We start from the raw sequence: 27,440 nt of genomic DNA on the forward strand, positions 1-27,440 counted from the left end.
TCATTTCAGATCTACCCCTTAAGCCACGTACACACGGGCGGACTGTCTGGCCAACTTAGTCCGTCAGACAATCCGACGGACAGTCCGTCCTACTTTCGAATGAACGGACTTGACCACACACGGATGCAAAACAGTCCGTCGAAAGTTTGCACGATGACGTGTACAGCACGTACGACGGGACTAGAAATAGGAAGTCCAATACACAGCAATGCAACCTTTCGCCGTGTAAATCCTTTCTGAGCATGCGCCATACTTAGTCCGTCGAACTAGCCTACTCACGAGCGGACTGTCCGCTGAAACCAAAGTCTGACGGACAATATTAGGAAATTCCGAAATACTTAGTCCGCCAGACTGCACGCTGAAAAAGTCCGCTGAAGCCCACACACGAGCGGACTGTCCGCTGAAATGTGTTTCGACGGACTAAGTTGGCCAGACAGTCCGCCAGTGTGTACGCGGCTTTAGATTTAGAGCGACTGCACTGCCAAGTGCACTTGCAGTGCAAAGTGGATTTGCCTTTCGTAAATAACCCCCTATATCCTTAGAAATTTAAGTAGAGAAAGTTTATGAAGCATGTATGGGTTAAGATTAAGTAACAATTTCTTCTTGTGGCTTTTGAACACCTAAACACATAAATGCTTTAGCATCTATGGTTTATTAAAGACATTCATAGGAATATTGGCCTTAAATTTGTGATTGGACAATGATCATCTAATGTCTATGCCTGAGAACTACCACAGATTTAGCCTTAGAAAAGTAGCAATTTAGAATATGCCTGAGAACTACCACAAAGATCACCTTCGGAAAGCAGCATTTTAGAATATGCCTGAGAACTGCCACAGATTTCACCTTCGGAAAGTAGCATTTTAGAATATGCCTGAAAACTACCACAGATTTCACCTTCGGAGAGTAGCATTTTAGAATATGCCTGAGAACTACCACAGATTTCACCTTCGGAAAGTAGCATTTTAGAATATGCCTGAGAACTACCACAGATTTCACCTTTGGAAAGTAGCATTTTAGAATATGCCTGAGAACTAACACAGATTTCACCCTTGGAAAGTAGCTTTTTAGAATATGCCTGCGAACTACCACAGATTTCACCTTCAGAAAGTAACATTTTAGAATATGCCTGAGAACTGCCACAGATTTCACCTTCGGAAAGTAGCATTTTAGAATATGCCTGAAAACTACCACAGATTTCACCTTCGGAGAGTAGCATTTTAGAATATGCCTGAGAACTACCACAGATTTCACCCTTGGAAAGTAGCTTTTTAGAACAGTCTGCTCGGCTGGTTAATGTGTCCCTAAACATAGAATGATCCAGCACCTCTAGGGCCTTCTGATAGGATGATGACATCTGAAAACACATAAATGTATACACTTTGTGATTTGTACTGCAAAGTTGGACATTAGATTGTGTGTTTAGTTACATACACTGAATTTGCCATGTGGTAACTGCATTGTAGGCACAGATAATGTACATATCTTTATAGGATTAGTCTACTTGCAGAAAAAATGAGATTATTTTCCATTCTTTCAGTTTCTCCATTGACACAGCAAAGATGTGTTCTGTATAAGGTCTCATAAAAGCAATTGCAAGGGACTTAAGGATTTTGGGGAATTCTCATCTGCAGAGAACATTTCCAGGAGAATTACGCCTTGCCCGATCAACAGCTTTTTAAATTTGGAATATTTTCAGGAAGCTTTACTTTTGTTTTAATTTTTATAAATGCAAAAACTGAAGGAGAGAGTATTTCTATCATTGTCATTGGCATTTCACCTGTGAATGTACTGTGAGTTCAAGGAGATTAAGCTGTAATTAGTACCAATGGGCTTCCTGGGGTCAGAGGTTGTGCCTTTGTTTGCTAAAGAGTGGAATGAGGTCACTTAAGCTGAATAAGTTAAAAGAAAGCAAATGATAGAGGGCAGTTTACACAGGAGCAAAATGACAACCCAGACTACACATAAGATTAACACTTTTCTTACATAAAGAGAAGAAAACAAGGAAGGTTTTGGGATGGTGATGGGAAGCCTAATAAGTCATTTGTGTTTTACTTGGCCATGGATATTTAATGCTTCATTTGTCATTTTTTTTTCTTCTCTTTCGGATTTTCTTATATTTAGGGTATAAACATGACTTTCTGGCCAAATATGATAAAGATTACCCCTTATATCTGTATGTCTTTTGGGTAAAACATTATAGAGGATAAACTATCAATCTGGGAATGATAAAAAAAGAAAAAATAATTTTGGGTTTGAATAGTAATAAAAAATGTCTGATCCTCTGTCAGGTTGTTTTTATACACATTGTCTGTGATGCCGGTGAGGCGATTTACCCTAGTTTCCTGACTCAATAGTAATGTTGTCACTGGGACAAGAAATAAGTGGAAAAAATGCACCAGTGGGAACACAGAAAGCAACAAAAGCCAGACAGACTATAACCTTTCTACAATGGGTGAAAAGTGATGGCTGAAATTCTGTTTTTAAATTGTCTGAAATATACCACTGTATGATGTGCATTTATAAAAGAAACCATAGTTTATCTACACTTTTTATCACTCCATTATACAAAGACACATACCACTCAAACACGTCAGTTGCCTGAGCCATGGTAAGTTTTATGATGGGGTAAACCTAGCATTTTATCTCTTAAATCTTCTGTTCCTGTCAGTGTACTATAGACAATGTATTCATTTTCATAAAACCTGTAAATTTATACCACCCCAAGCATGGCAATTTTTACTATTTTTAATAGAGATGGACTGGACATGAAACTTCCCTGCACATTTCAGTGTTGTGTTTTTTGTTTTTTTTTATATCACAACTTTTAACAGAAAGCTAAAAAAAAAGTGCAGTGAAATAAGCAAACTTCAGCAAAAAAAGAAAATATGCATATAAGTTGCTGATCGCCACCATTACTAGTAAAAAATAAAACAAACAAATAAAAATATCCCATAGTTTGGTTTGCGCAAAAGTTATAGCATATACAATCAATATAAGCTTATTGGGATATTATTTTTACCAAAAATATGTAGCAAAATACATATTGACCTAAATTCATGTAGAATTTTTTTTTTGTTTTTTTTTTTTTGGTTTTTTTTTTTGGTTTTTTTTTCTATTGGATATGCTTTATAGCAGAAAGAAAAAATATTGTTCAGTTTTTTTTGAAAATTGTCGGTCTTTTTTTGTTCATAGCGGCAAAAAATAAAAAATGCAGAGGTGATCAAATACCACCAAAAGAAAGTCTATTTGTGAGAAAAAAAAAAGGATATAAATTTTATTTGGGTACAGCATTGCATGACCACGGAATTGTCATTTAAAGTAGCGCAGTGCTGTATCGCAAAAAATGGCCTGCTCATGAAGGGTGTTTATCTTCCGGATGTCAAGTGGTTAAACGCATATTTTTCACTAAGCACAGGAGTTTATGCATAAGATTTGTGAAACCGATTTATATATATATATATATATATATATATATATATATATATATATATATATATATATATATATATATATATATATATATATATATATAATGCATTTCAACAATGTATAAAGCGATTTGTTTTAAAACAGAGTTCCACCCAAAATTGGAACTTCCGCTTTAAGTACGGGTGACTCCCTGACATGCCACATTTGGCATGTCAGTTTTTACAGTCACCCAGCTCCCACTTCCTCCCTTGGCGGCGCGGTGCTGGAAGGAAGTTTACCTCTCCCCCCTCACTCCCTGCAGTCTTCTGGGACAGAAGATTGCCAGGCTATTCACAACGCACAGTGCTGTTCGCACATGCACAATGCTTGCCTGGTTGTGGGGCGCCCACAGTTACAATGCCGGAGTACCGGAGAGGATGGGCAGAGGAGCGATGCTTTGTGCGCCTACATCGCTGGGCCGTGGGACAGGTGAGTTTCTGTTTATTAAAAGTCAGCGGGTACACTTTTTGTAGCTGCTAACTTTTAAATGGTTGGAACTCCGCTTTAAGTAGTCTCTCTCAACCTTTTTTCAGTTGTGGCACCCTTTAAAAATATGCAAACCCTAAAACCCCTCCAGGCTACCTATAATTTTTTTTTTATAAATAACTAAATATTATTTAACAATGAGGAAACTTGAGCCTGGGACAATGCAACTGCCTACATAAAATTAACTTCACATCTGAAGTCTCCCATCACATCAGAGTCCCTTTTTACATCAGAGTTTCCCCTTTAAATCAGAGGGCCCCCATCATGTCAGAGTCCCGCCATCACATCAGAATCATACATGAGAGCTCCCACCACAACAGTCTTCCCCTTTTCACAGCCCCCCCGATCACACAGCCCCTCTTCACAGCATAGCCTTACCTTTTGGCTCCAGCAGTGCAGGGCATGAAGTGGAGGAGGTGGACTTTCATCCTCTCCTGTATGCCATCTGTCCTGAATCTAAGTCATGTGTTGCCAGTCTCTGCAGCCTATGCAACATGTAGAATTTTTTGAATAGGCTTTTGGTTGTTAAGTTGTGCAGCCCCATGGCTCCACATCCAGTAGACAAAATGCTGATTTCAGTAGTGCATTCTGATTTCCAGCCTGGATAAAAAGACATCATCCTTTGTGTTTGGAAGAGTACAGTCTACAGTATAAATACAGCCCCATGTGAAATATATTAAAGCTGGCACTAGCTAGCATAGTCATCTGAAGCTTTTATTCATATTGTTTATGCCTACTGGGAAATTGTTTAAAAGTTAGTGAATAACCACAAATTATTTTTCCCAATATATCTGAATATCTTTTTAATGGGCAGACCTGTTATCTGCCAGTCAAGACAAAACATGACGTTACAGGCTTCAGGCAATTTGTTTTTCATTAGTTGATTTGCTGAAAACGTCTCCTTTATTGTTAACTTGTGCAACATGAGAAATTGGTTTGCAGGCGACAAGGTGATAGGTGACTTAAAGAGGTAGTGTCTTTCATGTTTAACTTTTCATGCTTGATTCACCGAAGGAAGCAAGTCCTTTCCCTGTGAGATTGAAGCCTGGGATGACAAGGAATATGTACAATCTGAAAGCTGACTTGAAAGGGATGTGCATTGAGCTTCTGTCTCCTGCCAGTCACCCAGAACCAAAGGCCTATTTAGTTTTACTCTGTGCCGTGGATCAAAGACGGAGTTATTTTGTAAGATTAGTTTTGTCCACAAACATAGGCAGCTGCTCTGCTTCAGGGGAGCAGAAGCAATTGGGAGGGCAGGACTTGTCAAAGGCGATTTGCTTAGTGCCATTCTGTATACATAACTTCAGCGGGTAGCCAGTTTAAAAAATCATTTTGCATCGTAATGTTATTTTTATAGTTGTGTTAACTTTTAAAATAGGATGTTTTCTTGTTATTATTTTCACAGATCTTCAACTGTCCCAGGTGTAATCACATATAATAGTTTCTGTTGTGAAGACTGATTTAGATTTCCTAATTTCGCTGTTTAGATGACAGTTGAAATATCTGTACCTAATTAGTAAACGTGGTTTCATTTCAGTAACATTTAAAACTTGCATGTATAACAAACCCTGTCAAGATGTTGTGCTTTTTAATTAAAGTGGAAACAAAATCCCCTGCAAGGCAATGGCATAATGTACTAGTATGCATCGCATACTAGCACATAATGAAATACTTACCTTTAAATGAAGCATACCAGTGGTGCGCTGTCACCACTGAAGAAATGGCTGCACTCCAAGATCCATCAAAATTCTTATTTAATTAACGAACATCCCAAGTGTTACAGACAGTTCAAATGGTAGACACGTTTTCATTAATGAAGAAAGAATTTTGATGGATCTTGGAGTACAGCCATTTCTTCAGTGTTGATCGTATGCGGAGGTGAGCCAAGGTGGGCACCTGTGATATCATTAGGCTTCCTGTCTCACCTGGAGCGGCGAGTTCTTTTGTTTGGATATCGGTGCGCTGTGACCGCTGACAGGGCATCCATTTTCACCCGTTCTTCCTTCTGGGTTCGCAGGCTTCTGTAGCTTTAATGGCAAAGCTGCAATGACGTCACTCTCGCGCATAGGCACGGGAGTCATGGCCACAGGTATGCCGTTCCTGCAGAGCACATGTGCCGGTGACATCACCGGCTGCCAAAAGAGCAAATATCAGTGCACATTTAGGAGCTATTCACTGTACCTACAAGTAAGATTTAAGCTTGCCTGTAGGTAAAAATCACAAAGGGGGTTTTACTACCATTATAAGAATAATTTTAGTATAAACTATATGAGCAAATGGTAGCGTTTCAGAAAAAGTGTAAATGAAAAGTTTGAGCTTGCGATTCTTATTTTATGCCTTCCTGAATGCATTTAACCATTTTTCTTTGATCGGATATCCATCATAGATTAGGGTCCTCTCTAATAACTTTTCTTTCACATAGTAGGATATTTAGAAGATGCATTAACAAACTTTATACTAGGTTAAATCAAGGAAGTGCAAAATAGAATGTTTTTTACTTAGAAAGTTCATGAAACGCTAGTAGAATTCTGAAAAAAAAAATACTTTGCAGCAAATAGATGTGTATTAGTTGCATGACAATATGGGCAAAGTATGATAAATTGCTAATGATCTATTAATCTTCATGATATTGGCTGGTCTGAGACGGACATAAAAACAAGCCATCTTGTTATTGTAACATGACTGGTGTGATGGTAAAGTGCAGTAGAATCAAGTACATTGCAGTAGGTATTGCTTCCGTTGAAGTGTAATACACCCCCACACGTTCACTGGAAACCTGTGGGTGCCGTTGTCGCTGTTGATCTGGGTTGTCAAGTATCAGTTTACTAAGTAGAAGAAAAATGTAGCAAATGCCTTGTTGAAAAAAAAAAAAAAACTTCTTCTTTTATTCTCTTTGCAAAACTCATCTTGTCAACTGTAATGCAAACAAATCCTAATGAGCAGTTTGAATATAGAGTTTGAACTTCACAACTTATGTTTTTCTATCCACTATTTTAATTGGGAAACAAACACTGGAAGGGATTAGATTAAAAAAAATGGTAGCACAATGTGTCAGATGTAGATTGGGGTCATTCTATAGTTGCACAATAGCCACCCAAATAGAATGTGAGCGTTATCATATATTTCAGTGCTATTTGGTGTTAATGAGAATGAAATAACAATCATATTTAAGATTTGTTACATGAATGTTCAAGCATGGTAAACAGTTTCATGCATGCAGCGTGTCGCTGTTGCTTTGGGTGCTCATTGATTGGTTCAAGAACTTGAAATTGGGCTTCTTATTCTAAACAAAAATCTGCAATCCTAAACAAAAAACATATATGGTGTGGATGTGTGTTTTAGTACTGATAAAAATCGAAAATATATAAATTACTCAGTTTAAGGCCTCATGTACACGGCTGCTGATAAAGGGATGTTCAGAGGCAGTTAGACGCTTTTTCCAGCTGCCCCTGAACTCATCCGATGTTAGCTTATGTGTACATGTACACAGGCTCGTTTTACTGACGATTTTAGGCAGTTGCGTTTAGAGGCTTTTCTTTGACGGCAAAAAAATGAGTTCAGACACCGATTTTTCCTATGTTTCAGATGCCAGATGTGCTTAAACACACCTAAACGCGGTACTGGCGTTTAGGCGTGTTTTTATTTAGAAGCAGTTTTAACGGTGCCCTATTTTTTTTAGATTACAAAACTTAAAAATGATAACGAATGATGAAAAACCACTAAACAAGTATTTAAAAAACTTGTAATTGCTTGCAATGCTTGATAGACCTTATAATATACCCCTAATGAGCCAGTGATCCAATCCAGTACACCACTAGCATTGCTTTAAGCTGAAGTAAAATGGAAATTTGATCCATATGTTCAAATTTTGAGACTTGAACCAGATGACGCGACCATTAGGCTTGACCCCTTCCCTACTTGATCAAACATAAAATTTTATATCTGGCTGTTTTAATTTCATTTTGTCCTCATGTTAAGTTTTCCAGCCTCAGCTACAGCAGCGCCAGGAGCATTTCCTCACATATGCTCATTATGGGATCCATAGACAAAGCACCAAAATTAAGAGAGTTATATACAAGTACACTGCTCTCTCAGCTGCTGCTACTCACCCTGGTCTCACAGAATCGCTGAAATAGTTAATAAATACATTTTTTTGTGCTTTGGGAGGGTCCTAGGAGCGAACGTGGCTAAACGCAGCATGCAAACTCGGCTAAACGGGCATTTTCAAATGATGTTTTCAAGCTGTCAAGAAAAACATTCAGAAGACGTTGCCCAAGCGTCCCGTGTATATTAGGCCTAAATATTTAAAATTACCCGCTATATCTAGCAGGTGAAGAACTCCAAGCAGTACTACTACTTTTTATGGTTAAAAAGCTTGTACACAAGAAATACAAATGAAAAGAAGAAAAAGTCAGATAACACGCACCGCTGAATGTCTTTTCCTAGTTCTAAGCCCTTGTACACATGGTCGAAGATTCCGATGGAATGTGTCCGATCGGACCGTATTGTCGTATAATCCGACTGTGTGTGGTCTGCATCGGACTGTTTCCGTCGGAATATCGGACGGACCAAGTTTTCCAACTTGTCTATAAAATTTTCCGACAACATGCTCTGATCGGACATACTCCGATCATGTGTAGCCTACATGCCACACATGCTCAGATCAAATTCCTAGACCAAAGCTATTGGCTACTAGCCTGAACGTAGTCCCGTCGTATTGAAATAACGTCATCACGTTATGTACAATCGGATTTTCCGACAACTTTGTCCGACCGTGTTTATGCAACAGTTTCGGACAAAATCCGTCGGACAATATCCAATGGATTTGGTTGTCAGAATGTCCGACCGTGTGTACAAGGGCTAACAGAGATGGATTGTGTAGACTAGTCAGGTATAGAGAGGCTGTTACATGCATGCAAGGGAGTACTGAGCTTTGTGCTTAGAAATCCTAGCATGTTTTGTAAGGTTGTCTTTGATGCAACCTGTATTTATTGAAACAACACATGCATTAAAATTGGTGACACTACAAGGTACAGCCTACAACATTCTATGAAATGCCATTCAACGTGAATATTTCTTTGAACTTGTAGTTTATAAACTTTTACATATTAAAAAAAAATTACTGTGCTCTTCATGTAACAAGTTGTCTTAATTTCTGACTCTGAAAAAGCTAACCTTTTAGGTATCCTTACCTTTAAAAGAAGTTTCCATAGAGCCTACAATCCCGTGCCCTATTTGTAGGTAATACAAAGTTTAAAAGCATTAATTATGATAATCTTCCAAAAATAAGTTATGTCTGAAACAAAGAAGAATTGCTTGCTTCAGTAAAACTATCAGTATGTGTCCATTATTTACAGTATAAACATTTTTGCTCCCAAAATCAAAGCATTTTTGAAACCTAACAACTTGAGTCCCCAAGCCGTTTACTCCCAAGTACCAGTGTTTTCTTTTTCATTTTTGGTGAAGTCTCTACACACACAGACACACACACATATATAAATAACAGTGTCTGCTGCTTAAAATACTGGTGTTGATTTACTAAAACTGGAGAGTGCAAAATCTGGTGCAGCTGTGCATTGTAGCCAATCGGCTTCCAACTTCAGCTTGTTCAATTAAACCTTGACAACAAAACCTGGAAGCTGATTGGTTTCTATGCAGAGCTCCACCAAATTCAAATTTTGCACTCTCCAGTTTTATTAAATCAACCCCACTGCTGCTTAACCACTTCAGCCCAGGAAGATTTTACCCCCTTCCTGACCAGAGCACTATTTACGATTTGGCACTGCGTTTGGCAATTGTGTGATCATGCAATGCTGTACCTAAACAACATTTTTTTTCCCCACAAACAGAGCTTTCTTTTGGGGGTATTTTATCACCTCTGAAGTTTTTATTTTTTGTGCTATAAACAGAAAAAGAGCGCCAATTTTGAAAAAAAATTTTTTTTAACTTTTTGCTATAATAAATATCCCCCAAAAAAACAAAAAAAAAAAACAAATGTCTTCATCAGTTTAGGCCAATATATATTCTTCTACATATTTTTGGTAAAAAAAATCACAATAAGCAAATATTGATTGGTTTGCGCAAAAGTTATAGCGTCTACAAACTATGGGAAAGATTTACAGCATTTTTATTATTATTATTTTTTTTTTTTACTAGTAGTGGCGGTGATCTGCAATTCTCAGCGGTATTGTGATGGACAGACGGGACACTTTTGACACATGTTTGGGACCATTGACATATATACATCAATCAGTGCTATAAATGCATGGTTTACTGTATAAATGTCACTGGTAGGGAAGGGGTTAACACTAGGGGGCGATCAAGGGGTTAAATACGTGTTCGGTAGATGTGTTCTAACTGTATGGGGATAGGACTAGCTGGGGGAGGAGACATATCGTTGTTCCTAGTTAGTAGGAGCAAACAATAGGTCTCCTCTCCCCTGACAAAACAGGGATTTGTGTGTCTACACACACAAATCTCTATGCTGACTCTCATGCACGCGATATCGCCCACTGGCCACGCACATCTCGTCCACCGCCATGCAGCGGGCACGCTCTTGAATTAAACGCCATATTCGTACGGGGTTTCGCGCAGTGGTGCCATTGTGCCGCAGTAAAAGTACGTCAGCTGGTCGGGAACCGGTTAAAGAGGAACTGCAGTCTACTCACATAATCTGTAATAAAAACATTTTTGCCATTCTGAAGCTTTCCTCCAACCACTTTGCATATTATTTTATATGTACTGTGATTCTGTACTTGCCAAATATACTGCAGAAATCCCCCTCCACTGAGTCTGACTGCAACCATTTTAACTGGGGGCAGCTGAAGCTGCTGTCTGTTAACTTCCTGGGTTTATACAGACACACAGATGCACACCTCCAGCTCTGCAGCTCTCATTGGCCCTCTTATGACTCAAGAGAGTGTGAGCAAAAGCTGTGCATGATGTCCTAAGCCTAGGCTTTTTACCAGACAAGAGATAGGAAGTGAGCTGTATAAGGTATTTACTGGCAGAAAAAAAATGTTTTACTATCCAAACTTCCAACAAGGGCAGAGGATTTAATAGATGGAAAGATGAAAAATGACTGAAGTTCCACTTTAAAATATCATAACATTGCTGCAAATTGTATGTAATGTAGTAGAATTATAATGCTCATAAGTGAATGTATGCATTTTAGTTTAGGAGAGCTTTATTCTCTTTCGATTCTTTCTCTTTTAAATTGCAACACACACAAGGGCAACAAAAATGTTTATGTACATTTTATTGTTTAAAAAAAAAATGTAAACGTTGACCTCTTTTTCCATGTTTGGGATTGATAAAAAACGCAAATGAAATTATGTTCACTTACATGGGTGATCTGGAAAAACTTTGGAAGCCAGGAGCTGATTGTTTTGGATGGTGCTGGATGTCAACTGTCACAGCCAGAGGTTTCAGCCTGCTCCCATGCTGAGACCCGTAGGAGCAATTGAGACCGGATGTCATTTAAAAAGGCACTGGAGCGAATAGCAGATATCTCAATGCCATTTTAAAATGAAACTGGGGGCTCAAGAAAACCATTACTAAGTAGTTATCATCAGTTGTAGCCTCCATGCTTCTGTTGATACAGGTTTCCTTAAATCGGTGTACATTACATCCTTCGCTAACAGCACAGACCTGTGCAATTAAGTTATATATTCTTGCCCTAAATGATGGCACTAAAATTAACTATGTAAAAATGATGAAATGGATGTTTGCCTGAAATTGCGGAAACTGTTTTTTTTTAAAATAAAAATAAGCAAACTTTTATATCTTTCATTTCACAGGTGAGAGGCAAAGATACACTGGTGACCGTGTAGGCTTTGATGGGGAAGACTCTGATGGTGTTGAGGATGAAGACAATGATAACGAGGATGAAGATGAAGATAGTCAAGCGGAGTCTGTTCTGTCGGCTACTCCATCAGTTACAGCAAGCCCTCAGCATTACCCCTTCCGAAATAGCCAGCAAGACACATCCAGCGCTGATGAGGATTCTCGAATTCCACATTGCTTTAGTCAGACAAGCTCAATGGACATTCTTCCTAAAGCATTGATTACCAGGATGACTGCACTAACCACACCAACCATTTGCAAACCAGAGAGCCATGAAAGGAAGCGTGATGATGTTTTGGTCCAAAAAACGATACCTCCTCAAAGTGAAGCATCCTCTCCTAAATCCCCATGTCATCAGATGTCTGTTGATTATCCAGATGGTACTGAAGAAGAAGAAGGTGGCTCAAGAGAAACAAAGAAATTGGCTGTTTCACAGGTAATATAGACCGTTTTAAAAAGTACCTATCACATGAAAACGGGGCAAACCTTTGGCAAACAAGACCAAAGCAGCACCGACTCCTGGTGTTGTCAAGGCTGGTATATATATATGAAGTACAATATTAGAGACACCTTTATTATCTCTTAAGTTTGCCTTTTTTGCAACTTAATCTTTCAGAAAACTCCACTCCTTTAAGATCAAATAATCTCTGTTTGCTATTGATTGATGACATATTTGTCCAAAAGTAAATATAAAATTACTCACTGCTGTGACGCAGCTTAAGCAGTCATCGCTACTTTTTGTTTTAAGGGGAATCTGTCAGAATAAAAATATCAGATAAATATCAGCCTCAGATGGAAGCTCTCATTCTGTGACCCATGGGATGCATACTAGTTCTGGGACACCTATACGCCTTTCAGTAAAAATGAGCAGATTTAGCTTCACTGCTGTAGAACAAGTAACGGCTTGGGCAACTTCCATCTGTGGATTCTCTACGCTCTCCTGCACTGCCATACAGTCGGTTTCAGCACTGTTTGCGATAACTTGTGGCTTATTTTTAAGCAAAAAGCTTTTAGAAAGCAGTGGTCTGTCATCTTTTAGAAAATGAATGTCAGAGAGAAAATTATTCGAGTCAAGATCTCAACTTGCAGCCTTGGTGACTGTTGTGGATTTTATTGAAATGTTAATGTACCCATGGGGAGAAAATAGGCAAACCTTTCCAAGGCTATCATTAAGTCACTTTAGAGAAATTCACTGCTTATAACTTATGAATGAATATTTATGCCATATTCCTGCTATGAATGTTTACTACCATTTCACTTTTTTTGCAAAATTACTAGGTTAGCTCCACAAAAAATATGGGCTCTTGACACTTCAGCTGTAACTATACTTTTACATAACATTAAAACCTTGGATTGCGAGCATAATTCGTTCCAGAAGCATAGATATCGGAAAAAGAGATACCGGTGCACAGATATATAATATCAATTGGGTCCGCTGCAGTCAAAGTAACCCCTTTAGATGGGCTAAGAAATGTTTTTATATATAGAATAGGTGGACTGCGCCAACCTTACAAGAAAATTATATTTCAACCTCTGCTGTGAATCAGTGTACTTTAACACTCCTTCTCAATCAAACCAACTAATCCACACTAGTTGTGGTACACCTTTTGCAATATAATTATTGTATCAAATATTTGCGTGATCATAAAAAATGTACAAATGTGCTAAATACCACCAGCGAGTTTACGAAACACTAAATATATTAATTTTTAACGATAAATTATTAACGATAGATTATAAAATTAATAATGGATATTAAATAATCCCCCTATACCAACCAGTCCCTCTCTGTGAGAGCACAATTCAAAATCAACTTAAAATGTGACCTAATAATAGTGACAGTCCATCACGAAAAAAGTGAAAAAAGTTCCCATAAATACAGTCCCAAATAAATATCCTCAGTGAACGATCGCCAACTCCTGTTCGTTTCTATGTTAGTCATGCACCAAAGACTTCACGCTTATGTGCCACCACAACCTTGTAGATTGGCCACTCACCAGATGTAGGTTAATGCTCGGCTTTGGTTCATTAAACGGATAACCACTCCTTACAACAAGTCGTCCGTTCACTCTTCAAGCAATATGCTACTGGGTATAGTACTTGGCTATTTCTCATAAAAGATATATAAAGCCATCATAGTGTAATAATTTCCGATTAGTTTAATAAAAGATTAAAAATTAGTTGCACTCACATATTATGGTGTCAGTTTGCCGACACCAAGCTTATTCACTTTTTTTGCAAAATTACTAGGTTAGCGCCACAAAAAATATGGGCTCTTGACACTTCAGCTGTAACTATACTTTTACATTGCAGTAAAGCCTTGGATTGCGAGCATACTTTGTTATGGAAGCTTGCTTGTAATCCAAAGCACTTGTATATTAAAGCAAATTTCCCCATAAGAAATAATGCAAACTCAAATGATTCGTTCCACAACCATTTATTCATAGTCCTTGAGTTTATAGTCCATATAAAAAGATTATAGCAATGTAAGCAAAGTTGTCTAACCATAAAATGTCCATCCACAAGGGGATTAGAAGTAAAATCCAGCAGGAGCTACAGAGTATAAAAGAGAATAGAGGCGCCTCTAAGTGTAGCAATATGGTTACTTTTAATGAAGGTACAACATTTAGCAACTCACATAGTTGATGAATAAAAGAGGCACATCTAAGTATGCAGGCATCCGGGGTAAAGCTGTCTGCAATCGTGACCGGTAAGACTACCCTGCAGTAGAGTGTTCTGAAAGCGAGGCTTGACCCGCTCGTGGAGTGCAGCGTGGAAAGGATGATGTCAGTGGAGGTGAGGAGGATGGTCTTTGTGGACATCTTTACCCCGGATGCCTGCATATATAGATGTGCCTGTTGTAATTGTCAACCATGTGAGTTTCTAAATGTTGTACCTTCATTAAATGTAACTGTATTGCTACACTTAGAGGCGCCCCTCTTCTCTTTTATACTCAGTTGTGACATGACGCTACTTGTATATCAAGTCAAAATGTATTAAAAAATGTTGCTCGTCTTGCAAAACGCTCTCAAACCAAGGTTTTACTGTAAATCAGGAATAGAGGGAATGCTATCCTTTTTGTCCCTTTGATCAACATTTAAATGTTTAGTTTTAATTTTTTAAATCTTTTAAAATGTTTAACAAACATAGCTAGCACAAACCAAGCAGATATTGTACATATTATCAGCAAAGTGAAAATATAAAGAATCTGTTTTTTTTTTATATATTTAAACAGATATGTGGGCATGTGCTAGGATTATGTACAGTGGATATAAAAAATTTACACACCCCTGTTAAAATGTCAGGTTTCTTTGATGTAAAAAAATGAGACCAAGATAAATCATTCAGAAATGTTTCCATCTTTAATGTGACCTATAAACTGATCGACTCAGTTGAACAGCAAACTGAAATCTTTTAGGTGGAGGGAAGAAAAACGAAAATAATCTGGTTGCATAAGTGTGCACACCCTAAACGAATACTTTGTTGAAGCACCTTTTGATTTTATTACAGCACTCTATCTTTTTGGGTATGAGTCTATCAGCATGGCACACTTGACTTGGCAATATTTGTCAACTCTTCTTTGCAAAAACACTCCAAATCTGTGAGATTGCGAGGACATCTCCTGTGCACAGCCCACTTCAGATCACCCCACATATTTTTAATCAGATTCAGGTCTGGGCTCCTGGCTGGGCTATTCAAAAACTTTAATCTTCATCATTCCTTTGTTGATGTATGCTTTGGGTTGTTTTCATGCTGAAAGATGACGTTCCTCTTCATGTTCAGCCTGAAGTTTTTGTGCCAATATTGACTGGTATTTGGAACTGTTCATAATTCCCTCTACCTTGACTAAGGCCCCTGTTCCAGCTGAAGAAAAACAGCCCAAAGCATGATGCTGCCACCACCATGCTTCACTGTGGGTATAGTTTTCTTTTGGTAATTTGCAGTGTTGTTTTTTAGCCAAACATATCTTTTGTAATTCTGGCCAAAAAGTTCAACCTTGGTTTCATCAGACCTTAACACATTTTCCCACATGCTTTTTGGAGACTTCAGATGTGCTCTTGCTATAGGTAGCCGGGCTTGGCAAGAGTATCCTGATAAATGTATGTATACAATGAAAATAAAAGTATATTATCTTAAAGTAACACTGAGGGAAATCCTTGACCTCCAATAATAATCAATATGTATCCAATTTAATTTAAATGCCTATGCCCACCTAAAAATAATATTTTACCATTAGAGGGACCTGATGTGTTATGGACTCTTTATAGTTGAGAGAGAACTGTGTTGGGTTTTTCCCGCTTCCTCACACTTACCATGGTTGCCGTTGGCATGTTTCCATAAATTGCAGCTTATCTTGATGATGGAAACTCAGAGAGACCTGAACAGCATGGGGAAGGTGGGGGAGATTTTGGTATTGGAAAATATTTTTTTCTACCAAGAAGCAGTTTGGGTTGATTGGATACTTGGCTTATATCCATCTCTATAAAATTCATCTAGTAGCTGTAGTAGAAATAGTGTTATTTTGTCTGCCTGTTAAAGAATGAATAAAGTAGCATGTAGGAGGGCTGTGAACAAGTGCAGAGTTCCTTTGCCATGCTTTCCTTCAAAACTGAACTCTAGGCAGATATAAAAGGGATACGTTAAAGTCTAACTAAAGGCAAAACCTTATTTTTTTTTTTTTTTTTTTTTTGGATAGAGGGTAGGTGGATTAGTACACCTGCCACCTGCCAGTTTTTATTGTGCTCTGTGCCCCTGTTAGGGAGATTTACCCTCTCTATTTACTATTATTGTTGAAGGTGACCCCAGAAAAGTAGTACAGTAGAGGAAAACATCTTCCAATGGAGACACTAGGTCTGCTGACCTGGGGGACAGGTTATGGAACAGGAACTGAAGGTAAATCTCCCCAATGGGACATAGATGGCAGGAAAAAAACTGGCATGAGTTATAACCCTCCCTTACTTTGTCCAAAATGAAAAAAAAAGTTTTGCCTATAGATCTACTTTAGTTTGCCCTGTATTCACTAATACATAATTAAATGTGTTTTAAATTCGAGCAGTGTAAGCCCATTTGCCTTGGTATCAACCTCTTGCAGTCCACTGAAGAGCAAAGCTCAGACTGGAAAAGAAAAAAGCAGAAAAAGGATCTACTCAGTGATATTGCGTCTAAATACTTTGCCTAGGGTTAAACTTTAAGAGTCAGGGAACCAAAATGAATTACTAAATCCAAAAGAAATTACTGAAAGGATATGTGCATAATGTTATGTGTGCAGTTTTTGAATGTAGTGTGCGTAAATTATGGATATGATTTTCTAACTTTATGCAACTATTGCATAATCTCAGTGTGTTCTCCTTTCTATAATAGAAATGACAGTAATACTGTGTGTATCCGTTTTCTTGTGAATGATATTGTTACTATTGTTCAATCACTCATTATATCATTTCCTATTTCTTTGCCTAAACCCCAAATGTAAACTAGTGTTTGTTTTACGCTTACCTTGCCATTACATTGAAGCAAGGTACTTTACGCTACTATAAGCTTAACCACTTCTACCTCCTAAATTGTCAACAAAAGCAGAGACCCTGGAGAATAAAACGGTGGCATTTATATATTTTATGTCGCACATTTTTTGTGCCACTATTTATCAAATGCGTATCTTCAGGATAAATTCTGTCTATAACAGCATGTAAAACCCTGCAGGCTTGTTGTACCCAAGTTAATAAATCAATTGATCGATCATATTGCATACATTCAGCCTGTCCATACAGTGTTCGAACCTCAGCCGGTTCATGGCTGGCTTTAAACTCCTTGTTTATTGCATATGACTGCTTTGACTCCATGTTTATGTTGCCCTGAATTGTTATCCACTTTACCAGGCTTGGCTATTAAACAGACCTTTTCTTTTAGAGCCGGTTCACACTGCGGGCGATGCGAGGCGACACGACTCGCCTCGCCGCGCTCTGGCAAGTCGCCCCCGTTCTGTACAATGGAACCGTTCTGAGAGGAGCGACTCGAGTCGCTCCGACTCAGAAAAAAGGTTCCTGTACTACTTTCGGGCGACCTCGGGGCGACTTGCATTGACTTCTATACAGAAGTCATCTGCAAGTTGCCGCTGAGGTTGCGGCAGGTCGCGGCGAGGCAAGTCGGTGTCGCCTCGCATCGCCTGCAGTGTGAACCGGCCCTAAATGTTTTATTAATTACCAAATATATTAGATTAACAAACCGTGAAAAGCCAAGGCATCACACATATAGGGTTTCATATGCATGGTTCAAGGTTAGCCAGATAATTTCTTGTCATATTACACTGATCATATTGTGCAAAGATTAGTAGCAAGTTAATGTTATTGATGTTTTTCTTGTTATTGCAGGATTCATCATCTGTGAATACCCCTTCCTCCCCCGTTGATCGGAGCACACAAACAATGGATTCATCCGTAGTGGATTGTGATGATCGTCAAAAAACATCTGCCAACTTTACTCAGCAGCCCAGTCAAGTGTCTGCTGCTCCAACTCATCTATTTAGCCATTTGCCTTTGCATTCTCAGCAGCCTGTAAGTTCACCTTTCAGCATGATTCCAGTAGGTGGGATTCAGCTTGTCCCAGCAGGTCTTACTGCATATTCCACTTTTGTTCCGTTCCCAGCTGGGCAAGTACAACTTACCATACCTGCTGTGGGGGTGATTCACAGAACTGCAAGTTCTCATGGAGACAAGCCTGCAGAAGTACCTAACACATCAAGTCCTATAGGTGTGGCTGAAATGAATGGCGTAGTACCATGTTTTCCATTTGGCCAAGTAAACATGCCAGCTCTTAGTGCATCAAACTTACAGCCCATTCAACCATTAAGCATGGAAACTGTGAACATATTAGGTCTTTCAAACCCAAGTGTTGCACCTCAGATTCATCCTTCAGGACTTACTCTAAATGCAGTTGGATTGCAGGTTTTAACAACAACTCCTACTCCCCAGAGCAATCCCAGTCCACAAACTCACATTCCAGGCCTTCAAATTCTCAACATAGCTTTACCCACTTTAATCCCATCTATTAGCCCTTTGTCTGTCGATGGCCAGGGTGTTGATAAATCTTCATGTAGCACAGCACCTGGACAGAGTCCAAGCAACCTTTCTGGGGTAGATGCCAAAAATATCAAGCAGTCTGATTCTTCGCAAGTGTCATCCCAGATGCATGAGCCTCCTAAAACATCAAGTGATGCTGCTGCCACAGAGGAGAGAGGCACGATCTGCAATAAGAAAACGGACAGAGAAAGCCAACTTAAACAGAAAACTAGCATCTGTACTAGTCAAATTAAAACTGCCAAACCAGATCATTACTTGAAGGCCAAGTCTGAAAGTTTAAACAGGTCTGCTGTTGGTCCAGCTCTTCCGCCTCTTAGACATCAGAGGAGAACAGAGCTGATCTCAAGACAGATGACTGTGCAGTATAGCGATTCGAGCAGCGATGATGATGATGAAGGCAGACTGATTATAGCAACCTAGACTCTTATCATTTTCATTTTAGTTCCAGTATTTTTTTTTTCTCTATTTTGTTTTAGGAAAGTTGTGATATAAAAGACTCTTTAAGGTTTAGTGGAAAACCTTTCTTACCTTTTAAAGCACATTTTTATTACACATGAATCACACTTGTGCAATCATGAACTCTTGACCAATAATTGTTTTTTTATTTTTTATTTTTTTCTCTGTTGTTTGCTCCCGCCATTTTTGTACATGTTGTATAGACACTTGTGCCTTTCGGAACTTTATGTGTAAAATATGTATATATCAGTGAATCCAATATAAATACTTATAAATATTATAAATGTACATAATACAAGGTAGTTGCTTGTGTTTAGTATGTACGTACATATCTCATGTTGAGTAAAATAATTAAATTATAAAATTCTATATGTATATGTTGCACTGTTAAATGTAATTTTTTTATGGACGTGGGGCAACTTTGTGTACAGATCTTGTATGTAAAACTCCATATTTATTGTGTCCATATTAGTCTTGAAAAATGGTTCTGTCCATCTTTGTGTGCAAGACGGTAGCTTTACACTTAAAAACAGAAATTCTGTGTTAACCTATGTTCCAGTAAACTTTTTATTACTGACTTCTACTTATGGTTGCATTGTGCGTTTTGTGATTTAAATAATGTACAAATGATTAATTAACATTAAGGTATTGCCATTGAAGAGAAACTGTTACTTTGGCCATTCAGCACTATGTTATCTAAACATTAAAGAGAGATAAAACAGATAAAGAAGGGCTTTGGGCCTGAGCAGCTAGTCATGTTCCCAGGGATAGAGAGTTATCTCATGCTCCTGGGTAGGTTCCAATACCAGAGTGGACAGGGGGGAGCATAAATCTGTAAGTACTTGTGGTGGCTATCAGAAGGCACTGTCACTGTGTCTTAATTTGGCAGGTAACGGTGTCTAAAACCGTAAAACACTAGGGCTTATTTTCAGGGGATGTCTTATCTATGTCTCCTGCCTTCTCTCCCCCTGTCAGCTCAGGAGTCATCATCATGACATCTTTAATCCCAAAAATGAACTTCAGTTAAAGTCATTGTAAAAATATGTAATTCGTTTTGTAAAAAGATTATATAATGCCTAGTGTGTCTCCTTTTGTAACTTTATTGTCGAAAATAAATTTTTTACAGCGACGCTGGGCGCTCGTGTGATCCTCTGTAGCTCTTCTTTCCCTCTCAGAGCACTGCCGGGGGTAGGGCCGAGATCCCCACTGACGTTAGCCTCGCTCCGAGCACTGCAGAGGGAGGGGACGCTGACGTCAGCCGGGAGGAGAGGAGAGGATCTCCAGCAAGTCACAAGTGCACCCAGTGGCGCTGTAAATAAAGTATTTTTTGATAATAAAGTTACAAAAGGAAACAATTGATATTCTATAATCTTTTTACAAAATGGATTATATATTTTTACAAGGACTATACTAGGGCTTTTTTTTGGGGTAGGGCTTATATTGCAGCCCTCCCCAAAAATCAGGCTAGGTCTTATTTTCGGGGAAGCACAGTAGTAGATTTTTTAGGCCAGCCAATGTCCATTCTATAAATGATAGCATCTCAGCATATTGCAAATTGCTTAAACATGTGGACATACACATGCCACTAAACACTTGGAGGCACTTCAACCAGTAAAGTTTAATTTTGCACAGTACCTAAGTTTGTCAGAAACAAAGGTGCTTTATGGGTTATCTTCAAATACAATTTGTGCTTCCCGCACCTCTCCTTTTTCTTTTTAAATATTGCTACCTCAGGCTATGACATGAAACAAATCTGTGTTCATAAATCAAGATGGCCACCTTCACACACAGATACTGTGAAGAACAAGGCATGGTAACTCATTAATAGGGAAAAGGTCAGGGTACTACAGCAATGGGTAGCAATGCCACCTCCATTCATAGATCATGTGGAATCGGTAGCAGATCTGGGCATATGACAGCTGGTTAGTTGTATTAGAGCCTGCTGCACTAGCGGATTATTACTGCGTGGGGGGGGAAACGGAAGAAGATTTTTTACTATCAGAAGAGGAATCAGCATAAGGAACACCTCTTACTTGACTGTAAATTATGTCCCTTTTACTGATTTTTCTGTTTATGATTTTGCCTGCACTTAGGCTTTATTATACTGTACCTAGACTTTACAAGTTGGTTATATGGGTGGAAATACAGCCAAAGCGTTGGGGAAACTTTTTGGAATATATTACTGGAAACCGATATGATTCACTTCCATACTGAGCATATTGCAGGTAACAAATGAGCAAAGATAATGTAAAAAATGTATACCAGTTTCATTTCCTTTAAAATTCAGCTTGGTACTTACAGTAACTATTAGTATTGCATGTTGAAGGAAGTGATGACAAAAACCCTGTTTCACGCCAAACCACATTTATCATTTATAGACAAAGCAGAAATGTTCATATCTGCTGACTATGGTGATCATCACAAAGTCTTGTATTAGAGTGACACTGAGTTCCGCTGATCCTCCCTCCCTCCTCTGCCACTAATGTAGTCACTTTTTGGGGGAGAGAGTACCTGTTTCTGACAGGTACCTGCTCCCACTTCTTCTCAGTTCACTAAGGTGAGCAGAGTAGAAGTCCGTCCCTACCTGAAACCTCCTCTGACATGTCACATGTCCCAGGAGGCTGAAGGACCATTTGGAAAGTGCAGCATGTCTTGTGCATGCTCAGTGGAGAACCAGCAGGAAGTTACATCCGGCTTCTCACACTCAAGATGGCAGTAACAGGGACCCGAGGACCGACGAAGAACTGGACCCATGTGAGGATAGCACAGGATCTCTGAACTGGTAAACTTAATTTTATAAAAAGTCTACAACTACTGTAATTTGTAGCTGGTGACTTTTATTTTATTAAAAAATGACCAATGGTCAAGCAATGCCCGTTAGTTGTGGTCATTTGCACTGTTCCCTGAACCCCACCAATCCCATAGTTCAGGGATCTCAAACTGGAGGCCCTCCAGCTGTTGCAGAACTACAAGTCCCATGAGGCATTGAAAGGTTGACAGTTACAAGCATGACCCCCAAAGGCAGAGGCACAATGGGAGTTGTAGATCCGCAACAGCTGGAGGGCTGCAAACGCAGCCACCCTCTAAGCCCTTGTACACACGGTCGGAGATTCCGACGGAATGTGTCCGATCGGACCGTTTTGTCGGATATTCCGACTGTGTGTGGTCTACATCGGAGTGTTTCCGTCGGAGTATCCGACGGACCAAGTTTTCCAACTTGTTGGTAAAATTTTCCGACAAAATGCTCCGATCGGACATACCCCGATCATGTGTAGAGAATTCCGATCGGACAAAGTGCCACGCATGCTCAGATCAAATTCCTACACCAAAGCTATTGGCTACTAGCGTGAACGTAGTCCCGTCGTAACGAAATAACGCCATCACGTCGGATTTTCTGACAACTTTGTCCGACCGTGTGTATGCAACAGTTTCGGACAAAATCCGACAGACAATATCTGACAGATTTGGTTGTCGAAATCTCTGACCGTGTGTACAAGGGCTAACAGGGGCTGGATCACAGCAGTATTAAAAACAGAATTTAGAGGAGGCTAAGAGCAATAAAAGGTACTTTAGTTAGGAACACTAAAGCATACATACCTCATTTTTTTAAACCAGAGTTTAATGTCACTAACACTGGTATAATGTCACCCATAATGTAGTACAATGATTTTTAAGCTCAGAATTGTTTTTAATATATTTATATGAAAAGCGCCTGAACTTTAAATATGAACATACTATATGTTATTGGTACAAAGTATTCACATTCTATTTTTAGACTTTAGTTACAAGTGCCAAATGTGCCCTGCCATACTTCCCTTTTCATTTCCAAAGATGCAGCAGTTAAGTCATACATAAAAGAAGAAAAAAGAAAGAAAAAGACCATCAATACCTGAACATTGTTACTATATGTACAGTATCTCACAAAAGTGAGTACACCCCTCCCATTTTTGTTAATATTTTATTATATCTTTTTATGTGACACACTGACGAAATTACACTTTGCTACGCAGTAAAGTAGTGAGTGTACAGCTTGTATAACAGTGTAAGTTTGCTGTCCCCTTAAAATAACTCAACACACAGCCATTAATGTCTAAACTGCTGACAACAAGAGTGAGTACACTCCTAAGTGAAAATTTCATATTTGGCCCAGTTAGCCCCCCCCCCCGTGTTATGCGACTCGTTAGCATTACAACATCTCAGGTGTGAATGGGGAACAGGTGTGTTCAATTTGGTGTTATCGCTCTCACTCTCTCATACTGGTCACAGGAAGTTCAACGTGGCATCTCATGGCAAAGCACTCTCTGAGGATCTGAAAAAAAAGAATTGTTTCTCTACATAAAGAAGGCCTAGGCTTTAAGAAGATTGCCAAGACTCTGAAACTGAGCTGCATAGTGGTCAAGACCATTCAGAGGTTTAACAGGACAGGTTCCACTCAGAATAGGCCTTGTCATGGTCAACCAAAGAAGTTGAGTGCACGTGCTCAGCGTCTTATCCAGAGGTTGTCTTTGGGAAATAGACATATGAGTGCTGCCAGCATTGCTGCAGAGGTTGAAGGGGTGGAGAGACAGCCTGTCAGTGCTCAGACCATAGGCCACACACTGCGTCAAAATTGTTTGCATGGCTGTTGTGCCAGAAGGAAGCCTCTACTAAAGATGATCAAAAGAAAGCCCACAAACAGTTTGCTGAAGACAAGCAGACTAAGGACATGGTTTACTGGAACCATGTCCTGTGGTCTGATAAGACCAAGATAAACTTATTTGGTTCAGATGGTGTCAAGCATGTATGGCAGGAACCAGGTGGGAAGTACAAAGACAAGTGCGTCTTGCCTACAGTCAAGCATGGTGGTGGGAGTGTCATGGTCTAGGGCTGCATGAGTGCTGCCGGCACTGGGGAACTATTATCATTACAATACTACAGGATTTATATAGCGCCAACAGTTTGCGCAGCGCTTTACAACATCGGGGACATTACAATACAATTCAATACAGGAGGGATCAGAGGGCCATGCTTGTTAGAGCTTACAATCTAGAAGGGAGGGTCAAGTGGAACAAAGGGTAGTAGCTGTGGGGGATGATCAGATGGACAAAATGGAAATACAGTTGTTAGGTGTGGGTAGGATAGGCTTCTCTGAAGAGGAGGGTTTTCAGGGATCATCTAAAAGCTAATAAAGTAGGAGATAGATGGACAGATTGGGGTAAGGAGTTCCATAGGCTTGGAGAGGCTCTGGAAAAGTCCTGAAGGGGATGAGAAGAACGAAGAGAACGATTAGGTTGGTATTTTGAGACTAGGTCAGTGATGTAGCTGGAGGCAGAGTTGTGGATTGCTTTGTAGGTAGTTATTATTTTGAATTTAATTTGTTGTGTGAGTGGAATCCAGTGGAGAGATTGACAGAGAGGAGTAGCAGAGACAGAGCGGTTGGTAAGGTGGATGAGTCTGGCAGCAACATTCATGGTGGACTGAAGGGGGGATAGAGTATGCAGAGTTAGGCCAATGAGGAGACAGTTGCAGTAGTCAAGGCAAGAGATAACCAGGGAGTGAATTAGTTGTGTCATTGGTTAGAAAGGGACTACTCCTAGGACCTTGGCATGTGAGGGTGGGCTGATAGTTGTGCCATCAATTTTGACAGAGAGATCAGGGGAAGTGGCACGTGTGGGAGGAAAAATAAGTTTGCTTTTGGATAGATTAAGTGTGAGGAAGCGGTGCAACATCCAGACTGATATATCTCATAGTAAAATAGTGATACATGAGGAGACTGAAGGAGTGAGTTGAGGGGTAGAGAAATAGATTTGAGTGTTGTCATCGTAGAGATGATATTGGAAGCCGTGGGAGGCTATCAGCTGACCCAGGGAGGAGGTGTAGATTGAAAATAGGAGAGGTCCAGAACCTTGGGGGACCCCAACAGAGAAAGGAAGAGGTCACCTGTATTGTATTTTTCAAGGTGTTTTCTTGTGTTCCTTCGCTTTGTGCATTCGCTGAAGTGCAGGGTCAGAAGTGCTCCCACTTATAGGAATACCCCCACTTTGAGAAAGAGCCCCATCTGCAAACGTGCTACCCCTTGCCTTTCCCAAGAGATGCTTAGCTATATACTGCTAGGAATGGGGGTAGGTGCTTCAATTGCTAATCAGGGAGTTAATAAAACAGGGCTGGCTATGCTGAGAAAAATTCTCACTTCAAAAACATACTAAGGCTGGCCATACATTATACAATTTTCTTCTATAGATTTCCTTTAGATTTACCAAAACCATATAATATGAGGTCTAATCTAAACACTTTCAGTTTGTGTGCAATCAGACAAGCCCTTGTACTACACAGTTGAAGGTAAATCTAAAGGAAATTGAATAAGAAAATTGTATGGTGTATGGCCAGCTTTATAGGTGCATAGCTATTAAAGATAAGGAGGCCATAATTTAAAGAAATGCATAGGGAGGAAACAAAAACAATAGCAATGTGGACAGTCTACAGATGGTTAAGCAAAAAAAACGTACCAGAGTTAAAAGTGACATAGGAAACTGTTTTCAGTAATGCGATTCAAGCTGGAGTTGCAGCAGTAAGAGCATACCTGTGTGGGGACAGAGATGATAATTTCAGATGGGACAGTCAAATGATGAGCTACACAGTTCATTGAGGGAACCATGAATGCCAACTTGTATTGTGACATACTGAAGCAGAGCATGATCACCTCCCTTCAGAGACTGGGCCACAGGGCATTATTCCAACTTAACTAGCCCAAACACTCCTCCAAGATTACCACTGCCTTGCTAAAGAAGCTGAAGGTAAAGGTGATGGACTGGCCAAGCATGTATCCACACCTAAATGCTATTGAGCATCTGTGGGGCATCCTCAAACGGAAGGTGGAGGAGCGCAAGGTCTCTAACATCCATCAGCTCAGTGATGTCAACATGTGAAGCTCTGGTGAACTCCCTGCCCAGGAGGGTTAAGGCAGTGCTGGAAAAAAATGATGACCACACACAATATTGGCGCTTTGGGCCCAATTAGGACATTTCTATTTAGGGGTGTTCTCACTTTTGTTGCCAGCGGTAAATTTACACTTTTATACAAGCTGTACACTCACTACTTTACATTGTGGCACAGTGTAATTTATTCAGTGGTGTCACATGAAAAGATATTATAAAATATTTACAAAAATGTGAGGGGTGAACTCACTTTTTGAGATAATGTATGCATGTGTGGTGGTTTGTTATGAAGCCTAGAATGAAAATATATTTTCTGCCCCACATAGGTTTATTCAATGTTAAAGTAAATAAGTTGTCATATTTATGTGTTGCTGCCTGATCACTGCTTTAGGCTAGCTTCACATTAGTACAGTTCTGAGTGCCATGTTTGTGAAACGTGGCCATGTTTTTTTTAAACGTGGCCACAAGGAAACTGCATGGTGCTTTGACACTATGCAATGCCGCATGCGGAAAAAGCACACTGTGTTTTTTAATGTGTGAGGGTGGCATTAAGAGTTAAGGGCACGTGTGCACATGTTCTTTCAAGCAGTGTGTTTTGTGCGCAGCTACATGTGGGTGTGGGAGTGTGTGCAATTTACACGCATACCTGCCCTCATGTATTCTAGCCTTAAGAGACGTATGGCTTTCAAAAAAATTTACTTTTATACTCACCTAGGTGATTGCAGCATCGGAGTTGCAGCATCAATCCGATGCTGCATCTGTCCCTTGCCAGCTCTGTAGTGAGAACTGAGCAATTGAACGCAGCTGATCATTCAGTTCTCCCCCTCTGCTCTGAGCACAGAGCTGTGACTGTCGGTCATTGGCTCTCTGCTCTCCCCTCATGCATATGGTAGGGATCTTTCCAAAGCCTAGGCCTGCTCTGTAATGTCAGCAGACAGGGGGCTTCAGCACGCTGTCTGCTGAAAATGGATCACAGGAGTGCAGAATGAACTGCACTCCTGTGATCCACAGGAGAAGTATAGCCAAATAACTTTTGGCTATACTTCTCTAGGGTGTTTTGGTTTGTATATGTTTTATAAGAGCTTTATTAAATACAAGATTTTTAGCAATTATTTTTATTGTTGTTTCTGGGCTTTAGGTGTCCTATCTGGTTAAGTGTGATGTTTAGGTTACCTTGTTAATAAATTATGTAGTA

At 39.5% G+C, this 27,440-nt stretch overlaps 1 protein-coding gene across 6 annotated transcripts in view; it reads left to right on the top strand.

The window, feature by feature from the left end:
- HIVEP1 (HIVEP zinc finger 1) overlaps positions 1–19,914 on the top strand; it is a 257,685-nt gene extending 237,771 nt beyond the window's left edge. For all 6 annotated transcript variants that reach the window (XM_077492198.1, XM_077492200.1, XM_077492202.1 and 3 more), the window contains 2 exons: positions 11,757–12,238; positions 18,168–19,914. In XM_077492198.1, coding sequence (XP_077348324.1) covers positions 11,757–12,238; positions 18,168–19,295 — 1,610 coding nt within the window. In that variant the 3' untranslated portion in view covers positions 19,296–19,914. The remainder of the gene's footprint in view (positions 1–11,756; positions 12,239–18,167) is intronic.
- The last annotated feature ends 7,526 nt before the right edge of the window (positions 19,915–27,440 follow it).

This window comes from Lithobates pipiens, unplaced genomic scaffold (genome assembly GCF_037356315.1).
Source record: "Lithobates pipiens isolate NorthernLeopardFrog02 unplaced genomic scaffold, aLitPip1_a1.2 Scaffold_19, whole genome shotgun sequence".
Taxonomy (NCBI): Eukaryota; Metazoa; Chordata; class Amphibia; order Anura; family Ranidae; genus Lithobates; species Lithobates pipiens.